The 17,144-nt window shown below is 45.1% G+C and overlaps 1 protein-coding gene across 1 annotated transcript in view; it reads right to left on the bottom strand.

Moving 5' to 3' along the window:
• The window catches only part of tox3 (TOX high mobility group box family member 3), a 43,156-nt gene extending 27,128 nt beyond the window's left edge, over positions 1 to 16,028 (bottom strand). The window contains exon 1 of the mRNA XM_086174602.1: positions 15,258 to 16,028. Within this exon, the coding sequence (XP_086030728.1) occupies positions 15,258 to 15,359 (102 nt within the window). The 5' untranslated portion in view covers positions 15,360 to 16,028. The remainder of the gene's footprint in view (positions 1 to 15,257) is intronic.
• Between the last annotated feature and the right edge of the window lie 1,116 nt (positions 16,029 to 17,144).

The raw sequence follows: 17,144 nt of genomic DNA, 5'->3' as shown, positions 1-17,144 counted from the left end.
TTTCAGTTTTTATATTTCATATTATATATATTTTATATATATACATTTTTTTATTGCCTGAAATTGAATATTTGGAAAATTAAGTTGTTTTTTTTTGGAAAAATTAGGTATTATCAAAATTGAAAAGATGTAATTTAGAAAATAAGAACTGTTACATTTGGTGTGTCTTCTTCATCAAAATGGCCAATCACTACAATTATACTGATAATGGTAAGAGTACAATAATATCCAGTTGCCATGGTGATGAGTCAGTCAGCCCAGCTTGCTTACAGGAAGTACAGGGGGAAGTAAAAAACAAAAAAAACACAATATTTTCCAAGTACTTCAGTCCAAATGTCTGATCGTCCAATCACGCGCCACAGCTTCTTCGATGTGTAAAAGCCGAGATGACGGTGTTCCGATGACCCGAATCAAATATCCACGTCTCCAACGAACCTCACGCACTGTTAGAAATTGTTTTTTTTTCACCCCCCATATCCAGATTCGCTCGGTCAGTGAACTCCTTCCGTTAGCCAGATGTCGCTAATCCCATGGATCAATACGAAGCGACGGGGGGAAATGGGTTATTTCGGCGAGCGGGGGGGCAGAGTTCCCACTTCCCAGTTCGTCTTGGGAGTTAATCATTTCATTCATCTTTGCTAAAGAGATTGACCCGATTAGCATTAGCATGCCACGGCTATTGACAGCCCTAGAACTGCCCCCCCCCCCAAATAAGGAGTTCAAAAACGATTAAGTACGAATAAAACAATCGTGACATCTTTTTTTCCCCGATACGTCAGGTCAGGAACGTCTTTATTTTATTGCTAGCAACCATTTCTTGCTCTTGTTTTTAGCTTCCTGGAAGAGGTTGTATCGGTCCATGTGACAGGTGAATGGAAGGCTGAACGGTTTTATGTCGATATAACTTGAATGAAAATGTGAACGCTTTGTTTCTCCCGTCATTTCCGGACTATTAGCTACGTTTTTTTTCCCCACGCTTTGAACACTACGGCTTATTTATGGATTTTTTGGGGGGCTAACAAGCTACACGTAACATTTAGCCTCCTCACATCAGACCGATGAAATGACGATGAAAGTAAGTACTTATAGATGTAGTTCATTAGAAGTAATAAATGTTTCTGTGTAAATATCTCATGTTACAATGTGAACACCTGCGGCTTATAGACAAGTGCACATATTTGTACATGTACACATTGTCTTTTTTATTTTATTTTTTTAATCCTTGTTGGTCTCAGCCCACTCGTATCCCGCCTATTACTATATTTATATATTTTTATTTACTTATTTTATTCATGCCATTACTATTGTCACTCTAAGTTATCGTTTAGTTTTGGTTGTCTATTTTCATCCTTACTGTATTTTTTTTTTCCATTCTTTTCATTCTTATCCTTGATGTTGTTGCTGCTGTTGTTGTTGTTTTTTAGGGATATCTTTTGCTTTTTCTAATTGTCTATATTTATTGAGACTAATCACTTTAATGCTGCTGTGACAAATGAATTTCCCCTATGGAGCTCAATAAATTGTATCTATTATTATTATTATTGTTATTATTATTTATTTTCTTGTTATTGTTATTATTATTATATCGTTTATTATTATTATTGTTATTATTATTATCATTATTATTATCATTTCGTCATTTTTAGCTGGTGCAGCTTATATTCAGGTGTGCTCCAGAAAATGACGGTATATGAATGATTGTATGACTGTATGATGTGTCTTTATCTATATGATGTGTGAATGAAAGAGTGAATGGTCGCTTTTTAAACGCCCCGCTTTGCAAATAAGCGCCCCAGCTCGGAATCCCAGGACGGCGCAGACATTAGCTCATCCCGGGTCGGACCCCCGTCGGGACCCGGACCGCCTCCCGCCTCCATCTCGGCTACCGGTGTGTCAATTCCTTGCAACGCAACAATAAAATGATAGAGAAATCAAAGATGTTTCTTTTGCCAAGCAGCTCCACGCCCATCCCCTTTTGGGATGCGTAATTAAAATCCAGAAGGATTGTGTTTTTAAGTGTAGCGGGCGCTGAATAATAATGACAAATCACACCCCGGAGCATCAGCCCCACGCCTTCTGGAGAAGAATAGCGGCGTCTGTTCTGCAGGCTCCCCCACTCTGTGCAAACTGAATGAGATTTTGCGTGGAATAAAGCGCCGCCTCGGATGCGGAACCTGCCAAAACCCCCGAAACTGACATATTAATCTCTTAATTACCCCGATTGGAAACGACACCGCTCATTATGACACCATGTGTATTCAACCCCCCTTCCCCCTTTTCCCCTAATGAAGCAACTTTTTGTTTTATCTTCTTTAAATTCATTATGTTCAAAATCCAATCTCATTCATTGATTATCGATCCCGCTTGACCTTTCACCCTCTCATTTACATGACATAGAAAGACACACAACCATTCACTCTCTCATTCAAACGTCATATAAATATATATAACAACGGGAACAACAAATTATTTTTTTTTCCCTCACGCAATTATGCACAAACCACACTTTGCACAGTGCAAACTTTGCACATCGGGACTTGTTGTGATCTTTAAGCACACATTTACTATCTTCTTTTCCTGGTCTCAAAGTTTTTGTTGCATTTTTTTTCATTTTTTTATTATTTTTTACATTTTTTTTTATCCGTCTACTGTATATATTTGACACCCCACATTGTATAACATCTGGATCGCTCCTGCTGACTATCTACCGGCCTCAGGAAAAACTAATTTTGTTCCATTCTCTAAGAATAAATTGACGATAAATATCCTTGAATATAACCATTCAACCTCTCATTCACAAATCATATACAGAAATATAACAGTGGTGAGGCTGCTAAACAGTGGTGCCGCTCTGTTGACTGCAAAACTGAAAAAAAAAAAAAAATTCCCTCACGCAATTTTGCAGAAACTTTGCAAATCACCTGATATAATTATAGGTACAAATTACCGTTATGCTCGTTTTGATTTATTTCCTGTATGTTCGTCATAGAGCTTTTGTCGCATTTCATTTTCTCTTTTTCTTTTTTTTTAAAATTTAATTTAATTTTATTTCTTTTTAATTTAGAATTTTATTATTTTCTTTATCTTATCATCCGTCCACTGAGCATATCTCACACACATCTTATTGCATTATATCTGTATCGCTGCTGCTGGCGGTCTACCGGGTCTCAGGAAACTAATTTTGCTCCATTCCCTCCGAATAAATTGACAATAAAAATCCTTGAATACTTGAATACAACCATTCACCCTCTCATTCACACCGTGCAGAGACTGCTAAACAGAACAACAGACAATTTTTTACTTCATGCTATTTTGCAGAAACTTTGCATCTCACCAGATATACTTGACTTGTATGTTCAAAACCACATTTTGCTAATTTCACATTATTTCCTTTATATTCTCCATTGTTTTTGTTGCATTCTCATTTAATTTAATTTTATTTTATTTTATTTTATATTATTTTATTTTATATTATATTATTTTATCTTATATTATTTTATTTTATATTATATTATTTTATTTTATTTTTATTTATTATTTTTGATTTTATTCCCCCTCTCACTGACACATCATATAGAGACATCCAACCATTCACTCTCTCATCCACAACTCTGCAATTTAATATCTGTAATTTACTTCCTGCATGAAGTCTCCACACAGGAAGTCCTCCTGTTGGAGTCCAGTCACCGTGGCAACTGATGAAAAACACTCTGGAAGCACGCGGTATCGATCCCGGGATGGTTGTTGTTCAGCCCGCTTACAAATGCACTCATGTATTCACGCTCGCCGTATGGATCCTGGAAGGGAATTTCCCTTAAAATATTTTTTCTTTTTTTTCTTTTTTTCCACATGAGCAGCTTATTGATTATGATATAAAATGCAACCAGGGTAATCTTCCTGACGGATTTCGGCGTGGAACCTTGATCCGCTGGCCGAGATGCATATTCGAGGCTAATGGAGTCTTAAACCGTCGCCGCGATCAGCCGGGCGAAGGTCGCCGGCGTTGAGCGGCCCGGCCCGTGAGCTTTCGTAAAATCGAGAGTGTCGATATTTTCAAAGTGTTTCCTCGTGAACGGTTAACCTCGGCTAACTCGGCGGTTACTCTTTAATCAGCTAGGAATCGTTTGGAGCGTTGACTTTTCTGCGGGTTTGCACGTCTGCGCCTCGGCACAGGGTTCATTTTGTACACATACATATATGTATGGATATACTTCTATTTTATTTTTACATAGATACATTTTCATGTATGGATGGATCTATATATAATCCTTCTGTCATCCATGGATTCTATCCATCCAATATATATATATATGTACATATTATTACGCACTTATTATTATCATTATTATTATTATCATTGTTATTACGTATGTAAATATATGCACAGGGACTGGGATGATATAATATATAGAATTATATACATATATACAGGACTGTCTCAGAAAATTAGAGTATTGTGATAAAGTCTATATCTTCTGTAATGCAATTAAAAAAACAAAAATTACTTTTTCATGATATTCTAATATTTTGAGATAGGATATTTGTTTTTTCTTAAGATGTAAGCCATAATCAGCAATATTAAAATAATAAAAGGCTTGCAATATTTCAGTTGATTTGTGATGAATCCAGAATGTGTGACATTTTTGTTTTTGTAATTGCATTACGTAAGATAAAGAACTTTATCACAATATTCTAATTTTCTGAGACAGTCCTGTATACATATATTACTCTGTTAAAGTACTCTGTTACTTTATATCAGTGTTCAGGAACCTATGGCTCCCAGACAATTTTGGGTTGAAAAAGAATAAAATCAGTTTGGATCTGATTTTAAAATACTTGTGATATTTCTTCATCATACTGTGTCATTTTAAAGCAAACAGAAATTAGTTTTGAAGAGAAATTTCACGGGTCGCCCGTCGGTCGGGTCGGGAACCGATGGCTTCCGAGCACGTCCGGGTCGTTGTAAAGGTGAGGAAATTAATTTTATCAGATAACCAACTAGTTTATCCGCTTCAACCCTCATAACGGAAAAGATGGTGAAAAGAAATAAAGATGATGATGACGTGCATTCCAGGCTGCACAGAGGAATTTACATTTGGATCTGCGGTACGTCTAATATGCTATTGATGAAACGGTCAAATATAAAGCGGCACCTCGAACAAATCCATGCAGCAGCAGAGGTTGCATTAAAAATAAGACATATTTAATTTAATATTATGTTAAAAATATGAAATGGCTCTCGATTAAATATATTTAGAAATATTTGGCTTTTATGGCTCTCCCAGTCAAGGAGGTTCCTGACCCCTGCTTTATATGATCTATCTATCTATCTATCTATCTATCTATCTATCTATCTATCTATCTATCTATCTATCTATCTAGCAAGCTAGCAAGCTAGCAAGCTATCTATATCTATCTATCTATCTATCTATCTATCTATCTATCTATCTATCTATCTATCTATCTATCTATCCATCCATCCATCCATCCATCCATCCATCCATCCATCCATCCATCCATCCATCCATCCATCCATCCATCCATCCATCCATCCATCCATCCATCCATCCGTCCGACCGTCTGTCCGTCCGTGAGTTTCACCTGACTGTTCCCAGCTGACCCCCCGTTCTGCTAGCCTAGCTAATGCTAATGCCTCTGCAGAGAGAATCGCCGACCACAGGTGGTCGAAGTGAGTCCATGTGGGCCGGTCCCGGTCTCGGTCCCGGTCCTGGTCCCGTTTATCCAAAGCTCCATTCTATTCCATCTCATAAAAGACATTGACAGTTCGAACTTCTATTTCAAAAACTTCCAAACGACTTATAGTTTCTGCAAGATAAACAAGTTCAAGTCCTTCGATCGTAGCGGGCGGAGGTCTTCCAGTCCGGCGCACTGTCTATTTGGCCATTTAAAAAAAAAAAAAAAAGGCCATATTTACCTCCAATATTTAATCTCTTTGTCCGTCATGTCTGAGGGGTATTTGCACACCTGCCGCTATTGTCAAGTCTGTCGGCCGCAGCCTGGAAACCCGCTGCATTATGGGAATGCGCGATTGAGGAGGCCGGGCAGGTGAGAGGAAGAAAGGGGGGAGGTTTAATCATGACGTGTATGCAACACCTGCACACACACACACACACACACACACACACACACACACACACACACACATTAGCAAAGACTGGCCCAGAGGTTAATCTGAGAAAGCTAGCCTGAGTGGTTTTTAGCAGAAATGTCCTTTTTTTTTCTGTTGTTAGCCATCAATTTGTTTATTTTTGTCACTGTTGATGTTCTTATACTTGTTGTTGTAGTTTTTGTTTGTCTTTTTTCACCCTTGTTTTTTTTTTGTCTCCATTCTTATCCTTGTTCTTGTTGTTGTTCTCTACTGTCTATTTATTTGTAGATGTCTTTTGCCATCTTCTAATTGTCTCCATATTTATATTCATATTTATTGACTGTAACTGTTATGCAGCTGTGACAAAAGAGCGATAAACTTAATATTATATTAATGCTAATCATCTCCAAAAATGCTTTTACAACCCTCACATGCAGTTATTGTTGTTTTTTTTTGTTTTTCATCCAGATCAGCTTTTTAATCACCCGTTTTTTGAGCAACTTACATCCGTTTATTTTTACTTCGTCGCTTTTCAAACATCGCGCCGTCCTCGATTCTCGCCGGCAACCACTTCCTGTCCAATTTGTTCACAAACGGAGCCGTAAGTATCTCCAACTTGGGCGCCAAACGCCGGCGCCCATCTTAGCTCTCACACAAGTCCTGAACACCAGCGTAGCCTTCAACTCCCGTTAGCAACAGAGTCGAGACGCTGCTGTCAAATGCAGTTTAGGTCTCATCTGGAGAATCTAAGCCTCCCCCCTGCGCTTCCATGGAAACACACAGGCTAACAACTTTCCTCATGATGAGTTCAATGTGGTCTTGGCGGAGGTGCGAATTGACGCCCAGCGGGGTCGCACATGTGACACGACAACGTTCCCTTTCGTTTCCAGATTTGATTTTTTTCTTTTTTTTTTTTTTGCAAGCCGTTCCTTATCCACCGCCACGTTTTGCAGGAAAACATCAGAAAGGGTGTAGCGGCGTGATTTTTGCGATGCACTAAAAACACGCAATAACAAAGATGGGAACAACGGCGAGCGTAAACATCAACAACGGCGACCGGTGGGCCGACGATGAGGTTGAGTTATTGCCTCGAGTGGCCGTAAACTACAAGGTGACTTTGCTGGAGAAGCACGGAAAGGTCCAACGGAACGAGGAGCGGTAGAGTCGGACACTCTCGCGCACGAGGTGTCGAGACGCCGCCGTTGTTTTGGTATCTCGCTGTTCACTGCAACCTTAAGAGTGTTTTCCAGCGGTTCCACGACACGTATCTCTGTGCACAGAAACACCAGTGACGCCGCCGTACTCCGACCAGGCCGGCAGGTGGCGGCGAGATTTGGCGATGGACTAAAACACCAGATTGCGTAGAACACGGCTGCTCACACTTTTTTGGCTCACGAGCAACTCTTAAAAATGATCGACCAGCAATTAAAAATGAATTACATATTTATATATGTGTGTGTGTGTGTGTGTATACACACATATATATATATATATGTGTGTGTGTGTTTGTATATATACTTGTGTGTCTGTGTGTGTGTAAATATATATATATGTATCATATATATGTGTGTGTATTTATATGTGTATGAATATATGTGCGTATATATCTAAATGTATATATCATATATGTGTGTGTATATATATACTAGTGTGTCTGTGTGTGTGTATATATAAATATCATTTATGTGTGTGTATTTAAATGTGTATGTATATATTTGTGCATATATTTCATATATATATATGTGTGTGTGTGTGTATATATGTGTGTGTGTATATATATAAATTTCATATGTCATACATATGTATTTGTGTGTTGTTCATATATATATATCTGTATATGTATATATAAACAGGACTGTCAGAAAATTAGAATATTGTGATAAAGTTCTTTATCTTCTGTAATGCAATTACAAAAACAAAAAAGTCATACATTCTGGATTTGTAATAAATCAACTGTAATATTGCAAGCCTTTTATTGTTTTAATATTGCTGATTATGGCTTACATCATAACAAAACTCAAAAATCATATCTCAAGATATTAAAATATCATGAAAAAGTCATTTGTTTTTTAATGGCATTACAGAAGATAAAGAACTCTATCACAATATTCAAATTTTCTGAGACAGTCCTGTATATACGTATAAATGTACACATTTATTTTATATAGATATATATACCAGATATACTTAATACTTCAAGTATGTATTGTTTCCGGAACAGCGAGAACATGTATGGCACAACAGAGTTGCATTCACTTTTGGACCGTTGCGTTACTCTGACGGCATCTTGCACCGAATACACTCATCTAACAGGTCGTCCCGCCTCACACACACACTTCCAAACATCCATCGGTCGAAGCGGAACGGTATCTGGATCGAGATCTCGGATTGGCTGTACCCTATGTCAATCAAGCGCGTGGGGGCGGATGCTAGGCTAACGGCTACGTTTTCAACGACATGCGATCTCCTCACGCTCCAACAATAGTGACCAGTGATGGAGTTACTGCTCAAAGCGAACTATCATTTCCACATCCTTCTGTTTCCAGGCGATCTTATGCTAACGGTTGGCCGTAACCCAACATAAGTTGGGCGTTTGCCCGCAAACGCTTAACAACGACGGTAATATTATCTAGGGTACTGTTTTTGGTGGATTCTGACAACAGGAACCTTTTTCTGAGAACCTTCCGGAGTGACATTTCACAACTTTGGTCTAAATTCGGTTCGACGGTGGATTCTCCGGCTCGAGAGTCCATTAGGACGACCGGATTCGGATCTCGCCTGGCTTTTTTGGTCAGAAAAGCTGGAAGCTCCAGGATTTGCATAACCTTCACGCGGCCGGACGGTGGAAACACAGATGACAACGAGCCACGGCAGGCTTTTAATCCACCGAAAGAAACGTCTGAGTTTTTTTTTGGCTGGAATGCACTTTGGATTTTCTTTGCTGTGTGTGTAAAATCATAATCTAAACAAACAACGGCGTTCTAGTCGGGGATTTTCACAGCGAGAGACACTCGAGGAGATGGATTCCCTCTGTTTCCTGGTCGGTGTTTAGGTTTCGCTCGCGGCGCCGCCCACTTTCGCAAATTTGGTATTTTTTGCCTTTCGCCGCCACAGACTCGGGACGAACTTCACTTTGCTCGACGTCTTCAGACCAGCGGCGGCGAGAGGGAACATCGGAGTTAATAGATAAAATCGATTTATGGCTCGGCTCTGCTCCCGAGTGTCATGTTTCATTTGCGCCGTAGCGAAGCATCAAATACATTTTGGAGAAAAGAGATAATAAGATAAGGAGCCACTTTCATTTTCAGCGACAAATGGCGCCGCCCCAACCGCAACTCCGCCATGACTCTGACAAAACCGCCGGAGAAACAATATGAAAGGAAATGATTTAAAGTTCTAATTAACCCAAAGTGAACCGTATTCGGGATATTTAAACGACAACATTTTAAACGCGGCTTCTCCTTTACGACTTTGGATGTCAAAGTAAACAGTTTGTGTCTTTTCTCCTCGCAGTCATCAACACATTCGGGGGGGGGGGGGGGGGATCCAATTCCAGCCGCAGAAGTTGACATTCATCTCACTTGTAACGGCGGGAAAAGAAATAAAAACAAGACGCGTAGCAACAAACAGCCGCAGAAGAAGCGAGATGTTTTGTTTAGCTTGTGAGAAAACCTCCGAGTCCCCGCGGGGACTTGTTACTGCCAGGGGTCGGGAGCGAGCGGGGGGGGCTTCAAAAAGCATTTCATCACATCCAGCTTTCAAATCAACTGTCAAATCACCCGAATTATTACCGCTAAACATCTGCAAGCAACTAAGGACTAGCATAAAACCAGACGAAAGATGTCAAACCGCTTTGTGTTGGCGGAGACGGCTTAGCCGCAGCCGGGCTAATCATGTATCCTGACACGTTGAAATAACAGCTGTAACTCTGCGCATGTGTTTTCGGGGAAGACGGCCAGCGCTTATGGAGCTTTTAGCCACTTTTAACAGGAGGCGTCGCGAGAAAAACTGCATCCGGAGCTAAGGGTTGCTTGTCGACGGCGGGAAGGGGCGATTTCAGTCCGATATTCCTGGTTGACGGACGTTCGGGGGCCGATCCGCGGCCACTAGCGTAACAACCCCCACCTTAAAACACTTGATAGCTGTAACACTTTATGTTTTATTGTATTTCTTATTCTCCCTCCTTCCTACTATTATCTATTATTGTTATGTTTTGCTTGAAACTCTGGCACAACAATTTCCTTCGGGATAAAAAAAGTTGTTCTTATCTTATCTTATCTTACAACTAGTTTCTGCAGATCAATTCTTCCAGTGACACAACAAGCCACCATGATCTAAAACCTGGCGGTTTTCAGAAACCTTCCATCGGTCATTAGAACCGAAGACGCCTCTCGGACGAGGGCTGAAACGTCTTCAAGTGAAGAAATTTCAAATCCAGTTGCCACGGCAAGAGAGATTTGGTCATGAGTATCTGCTGCTGAGTGAATGAAAGCGTGCGCATCCGGGATGAGATATTCATTCATTCATTATCTGCCTTTCCACGCCGTCATTGGTTGAGAGGCGAGGGTTCGACCCGGATGAACCTCCACGTTTCTGGGAAAGCAGTCGGGGGCGGCGAAAACGGCGTTGCTGTTAGCCGCGCGACTTTAATACACATGAACGCGACATGCTAAACTAGCGACGCTCGGCTAGTTGACGCCGCAAACAGGAAGTATCACGATATCTCGCTAGACGGGCGATTCGTCAGGGCCGCTTGTCTTTTACTAGCGACTTAAATAGATACGTCACGGCTCGGTATTTTGGATAAAGCGCTTGTGTAGCGGGCAGAACCACACAAGACAGTCTGGGGGGGCGGAAGCAGGAGGGAGTCCTTCGGTCCAAAGAAAATAGTCCCTTTGACTCACAGCTTTATATTCAGTAAATGAACCGCATGTTTCCTCTTTTACATGTTGCTACTCAGCACTTTCGGCAGCGCTCAAAGCAAAGGGTTTCGCCTCGTAATGACCGTTAGCTTGATTTTCGACTTGTTGTGCGTCTCGGCGCTGAGCGGGCCGGGGACGGCGGGGGTCTAAGGGGGGGGTGTTGTGTTCCTCCTCCCATCATTTTACCGGCTTTTCCTCCGTCGACCGCCCTCGGACTGGCGGCGTTTGTGTTTTCATTTAAGTCCGAGCGTCTGGTTCCAATCATTCGCCGCTAATTCAACAACTGTATGCAGATAAAAAGCTTTGATTAGAGACAAATCCAGGTAGCCCCCCCATCACCGCCCGACCCCTTCCTGAAAAAAAGACAAACCAGGGAAGCGAGTCCAATGTAGAAATGATTTCCAGAACCCATAGCACACATAGCAGGGTTAGCTTGGCACCAGAAGACCGTCGCCCACGTGGGTCGCCCCTAGATACGCCCCTAGATACGCCCCTCCCCGCTGAAGGGGCGGATTTATGTGCGGCGATGGCGGGATGACTGGACCAGGGCGGGTTTGCGGGCGACTTTGTAGCCTTTATCACGTCAAACAAACCGCGCCAAACGGTGTAAAACGAGCTACGAGAAGTCGGTCTCCGGGGGCAACCGGAGGGAAGATGGTGACGTGGAGTGATTAAACAAGCGAGTCTTTTTTTTCTTTTTCTTTTTTCCCCCCACAGCTTCTTTCGTGAAGATCAAATGTTTCTCGGACAAACGCGAGAAGCCCCGTCGCTTCATGACTCCGTTACTTTTCCTCACAACGCACGGCGAACGAATCCCCTTCCAACGGCCGACGCGTCTTCGCGAGCCCCTTCATTGGTCGGCCTTCGCGGTCGCCGCTCGGGGACGGCGAGTTAACACGACCTGAACATGTGGTCGAACGTGCGGTACAGATAGACCACCCCCTTCCAAATGACAGAGCCGGCATTCTCCGGGCGCAAACAACGCTGTCTCCGGCCTCTGCGGGGAAATTAGCCGTTTAATAAATCTGCGGAAATACATTTCCTGACAAGCTACAATTAAAAGACTCAGCAGAAACACACCGGCCATTCAGCGCCTCGGACAGTTAGCACCCCACCCCCGCCGCCGCCGCCGCCGCCGCCACCATCCCCCACCGCCGACCCCTCCGGTCCGATCTTTCAACTGTTGAGCTTTAAAAACAGACAGCTCGCGAGGGTTACTAGCCCACCCCCCCCCGACACACACACACATTTAAGTTGTGTTTGGATATGTTTAGAATGTGTGTGATGAAATGGCACCAGCTGTGTACACTGGAGATAGTCCCCCCCCCCCCTCACCCCCGCCTCCCAACCCCCGACCCCGACCCCCCTCCTCGGCCTTAAGAGCAGAGCATTAACCTCTTCTCTGCTGGTGAAGCAGAAAGAACGGCGGAGACAAAAGGAGCCCAGTTTGGGGACACAATGACACCTTGTCCCCCCACCCACCGGCCCCCCAGGGGGATTTTAACCCGCTGCTAAGCTACTGTTAGCATTGACTCTGGCGTCTCTCCGATCCGGTCAGCGGTTCAATTCCCTGCTCCTCTTAGCCTGCGTGCGGAGGTGTCGCAGAGTCACTCCCGAGTGCCCGGTTAGCGCCTAGCATAGCAGCTCTGTCGCTATCGTTGTGTGGATGGGTGATTGCTAACCGCTAAGAGTGACGCTAACGCATGCGCGGGTCTCGCATGATCCGAAAACCGTCGTCCTCGCTAGCTCGTATCTCCCGGTCCAGATCACCGACACTGCTAGCGATCTACATTATTAGCGCAGTGCTAACAGAACACAAACCAGAATCAGAATCCAAAAAAACTGCTCCTCGCCGACCAATCGGTGCGTTTGATGGATGGGAGAACTTCACAGATCGCCATCTGATCCGTGAGGACGCTCGCAGGAGACGTTCTGATCACTGCTGGGTTTTGATGAAGAATGAAATGAACGTATGGGAGATGTGGTCTGGTTCAGAGAGAGGAGGTAGACCACATGGTGGCGGAGAAGAAGATGTGGAGGTTCTCCGAGAGTAAGGAGGATGGATAGGATCAGCAGCGAGTCCATCAGTGGGACACCACATGTGGGGGGCTAGTGGTGAGAAGGTTGGAGCTGCCAGGCCTTAAGGGAAACTCAGAGTGCAGTGAAAGAGGACATGAAGTTTGTGGGCGTGAGCCGGGAGGCAGATGATTGGCTGAAGCCGGGTTCCGACCGATCGACATCAATCTGGGTACTCGCTCCAAAACCAAGCTGTCAAGACTTTTCCCTTCCAAGAGACGATCCTTCGGAATTAGCTACTCTCCAAAACGCCCGTTCGCAGCAGCGCAGGTGAGGAGTTTGCCTTCCACATCTGTGAGTGATTTTCAGTCCCACGCGAGCCCTGGAGGTAATGAACCCCCCCCCCCCCCCCCCCTTTTGCCCTCCCAGCTCTGAATGGATACTGTATCTGAAACATTATTAAAGCTTAAGAGGAGAAGAAAAGACCAGATGGTCATAAATTCGTGGGGGAATAGAAAGAGAACACCGGGCTCCTTTCACGGACCCATTAAAGTCAATCACATTTGGACTCGAACGAATACCCGAGTCTGACCGACCCGGAGTCGTTCTCGCATCTCCAAGTTTGGTCCGGACGCGGGGAAACCTCCACCGGAACGAGGCAGAACCCGACCGGCGGAGGAGCGGCGCTTCGAGCGCCGTCGCAAAAAAAATACCCAAAAAAACAGAATCCTGCGCCCAGTTGTATGCTTACATCCGCAAGGACGGATGCTTAAAGAGCCGCGCTCCTCTTCTTCTTCTTCTTGGTTCCATCCTTCAGCCGGGTCGTGTTTCTCCATCGCCCATCAATCGCGGCCTAATTAAGTTCTCACCACCCGTTCTTTTCTAGAACGCCCCCCCCCCCAAAAAAAAAATAAAAGAATCTCTGATGTTTCAAAGTGCCTGTGGGCCCCCTCCGTCTCCACTGTCATTAAAATGGAATATTCCAACGCTAGCTAGCACCCCCCACCCCTCCATCGTCCACCCTCTTTTTTTTTTCTCTCTCTCTCTCTCTCTCTCTCTCTCTCTCCGCCCAATGAAGAGAAAGTTTTGTCGTTCTCAGGGACGCATCGACGAGTGGATTAAAAAAAAAAAAGAAAAGGCTACGGAGGGGCGCTGCGCTTCCGCTTTCGCGCAAGTCCATCCTGGCGCACCGGGAGGCTCGTTTGGAAGAAGCCGTGCAAAAAAATAAAGAAGGGAAGGGTTGGAATTAGCGTGAAATGCATGCTTTGTGCGCTCGCCACCCCCCTCCTCGACAACCCCCTCCTTCTGCCTCTCCAGCACAACTGGTGGAGATACTGGACCAGCACCTCCTCCTCCCCCCTCCGCCTCTTTTTGCGCACCGGCCAATTACTGTTGCAGATGGAAAATTTCACTTGACCCCAGGAGTTCAGCGGCCGCCCGCTCGTCCAAACGTACGTCAGACGTATAGACTCCGCTTTTGGGGCGACAACTTGCGTTCGGGGCGATCCCGGAGGGGTCGGGGTTTTTGGGGGGGGGGGGGGTCAACCGTGCGAGGAGGGGGTACCATTGTTCGGGGTTCCGATGGGCGATGTCGCCGGCGGCACTCGCAAAAAAAAGAACGTCACGCCGCTTCGACCCGACTGCTAACTTTTTGGACTTCCGGTATCGGACCGAACCGCTCCCTTCCCGGCTTGGACTCCCGGTAGCCCGGGCGACCTCCACTCCGAGGAGGCCTGCGGAGGAGCTCTCCGGGGCGGAGATGGTAGCTGCCACCGGGGCTGGACCCGAGGAGCCGCTTCTTTCTGCACCGGAGCGTCTATTATGGGATGTTGAGCCGGCTAATCTCTGCACAATGCCGGTGCAGAGATTATCTGCTGACACTGGATCCAAGTCGAGTCAACATCGATCCTTTCGTTATTGTTTTTTTTTTTTTTTTTTTTTTAAATCTGTTTCACACACCGTGGGATGGACGAGCGCTCCTCTCACCCCCCCCCACCCCACCCCCCCACGTCACGTCACGTCACGTCACGTCGTGAGGGACCAAAAATCGTCAAAGTTGTCGCATGGAGATTAATTAGAAGCGGAAGTGCAATTAAGGGAAGGGGAGGGTTCGATTCCCGCGCTCTTAACGCACAGAGGAAAAACACACAGAAAGTGGATCTCACACACACACACACACACACACGCACGGACCTCTACCGCCCTCTCACCTTGTTGAAGTTGTAGTAACCCAGGCAGTGGGCGAAGTCCAGGCTCGGCGGTTCCCCGGGCAGCGGGTTCCCGCCGGCGGCGGGGTAAAAGCGTACATCCATGGCGGCTGCGGGCTGCGCGCTCCTTCTTCTCCTCCTGCCTGCAAATCCAAGCGCAGCGGCGAGAAACGGAGGAGGAGGAAGAGCAGCAGCAGCAGCAGGAGGAGGAGGAGGAGGAGGAGGAGGAGGTGGTGGTGGTGGTGGAGGAGGAGAGGCGTCGGAGCTGACCCCCCCCCCAGCTTTGTTAAAGGGGAGGAGTGGAGGTGGAGGTGGAGGTGGGGGTTCTTGCGGACGGACGGACGGACGGAGCTGAAAGCTGAAGGCTCCGAGATGTTCCTCCTCCTCCTCCTCACGCCCGGCTCTTCATCGCGGTCCCCTTTCGCACGGAGCTGCAGCGCGTCCACGCATTTACCGCCGTGCACAAAGGAGACCGGCGTGGGTTCCACACCACCGACACCAACACCGCCGCCTTTTTTTTTTTCTCTTCTTCTTCTTCTTACCCCACTCCTCCGATGCAGGGCTCAAAAAGTGCACAAGGGGTTATAACGCTGTAATAAAGTAGTAATTACAACGGTAAAGTTACACAAGCCCGCCTGCAGAAGTTTGTGCGCGTATCTCCGTGTTCGCGGCGAACCCTGGAAGGAGGGTCGGTAAAACAAACAAGAAGAAGAAGAAGAAGAAGAAGAAGAAGAAGAAGGAGGGAGGGAAAAAAAAGGAATAGAAAAAAAAAAGCCAAAGAGCGATCCGCGGGTGGAGCGGCGGCGGCGGCGGAGGAGGCGCTGCTGCGGCTACATGGGTCTCCACGGCTCTCCAGCCTGACGGGCTTCTGATGAACAAGGAGAAGTCAGTGCGCGTGCAAGGGGGAGACGTGCACGCGCGTGCCAGAGCGCGCACGATGGCGTGTGTGTGTGCGTGTGTGTGTGTGTGTGTGAACACGGCAGCCACTCCCCAAACACTCTTAAGCCACTCCCATGCAAAACTCCCATGTGTGAAGTTGGCTGGAGATAATTAATTTCAATTAGCCCGCCCCCAACTGATGCTCCGTGCTCTGGATTATTTTATTTTATTTTATTTTATTTTATTTTATTTTTATTTATTAATTAATTAATTTATTTATTTCAATTTTTTTTTTTTTTTTTTTTGTATTTTTATGTGTGCATAACGTCATGCCAGCTTTCTGCATTTCCATATTTACTCTCCCCCCCCCCCTTCAAAGCGTGTGTGTGTGTGTGTGGGGGGGGGTGATTGACGCACACACACACACACACACACACACACTCACACACACATAAAGTACCCATTTAAATCGGTGGCTCTTGTTCTGAATGTGACCCCCCCCTTCCAACTCCCACAGCCTGCAGGAGTGCAGGGGGAGGGGCAGCAAAGGGGAAATAGAGACCTCTGCACTTCTTCTTTTTCTTTTTCTTCTTCTTCTTTTTCTTTTTCTTCTTCTTCTTCTGCACGACTGTGGTCAATTTCTTTCCGCAGGATGGTACGATGCGTAACACCGCCCCCTACAATGAAAGGGAAAACACACACGTTGCAGTGTGAGCGTTTGCTTTTAAATAAATAACCCTCGCCTCCGACTCCTGTCGTTCGTGTGATTGTTATTACACGTTTATTACCGTGGAAAAGCCCGAATCGTTACGTCGGTACGACCGGTACGACCGGTACGAAAGTCGTCGAGGTGAGCCTTTACTTTTCCTTTCTTTTCTTCTTTTCACCGAGCGTTCTGGTTTTTTTTTGTTTGTTTGTTTGTTTGTTTGAATTCCAAGCGGTGTTTGTTTCGTTCAAGGTGCGTTCGGACTATTTCAGCCGTGAACTTGAAAAAGAAAGAGGGCAAAAAAA

The sequence above is a fragment of the Fistularia commersonii genome, chromosome 27 (genome assembly GCF_037954325.1).
Source record: "Fistularia commersonii isolate RoL2024-O1a breed Wild chromosome 27, RoL_Fcom_v1.0, whole genome shotgun sequence".
Taxonomy (NCBI): domain Eukaryota; kingdom Metazoa; phylum Chordata; class Actinopteri; order Syngnathiformes; family Fistulariidae; genus Fistularia; species Fistularia commersonii.
Note: the sequence above shows the minus strand (reverse complement) of the source record. Positions and strands in the feature narration are given on the sequence as shown.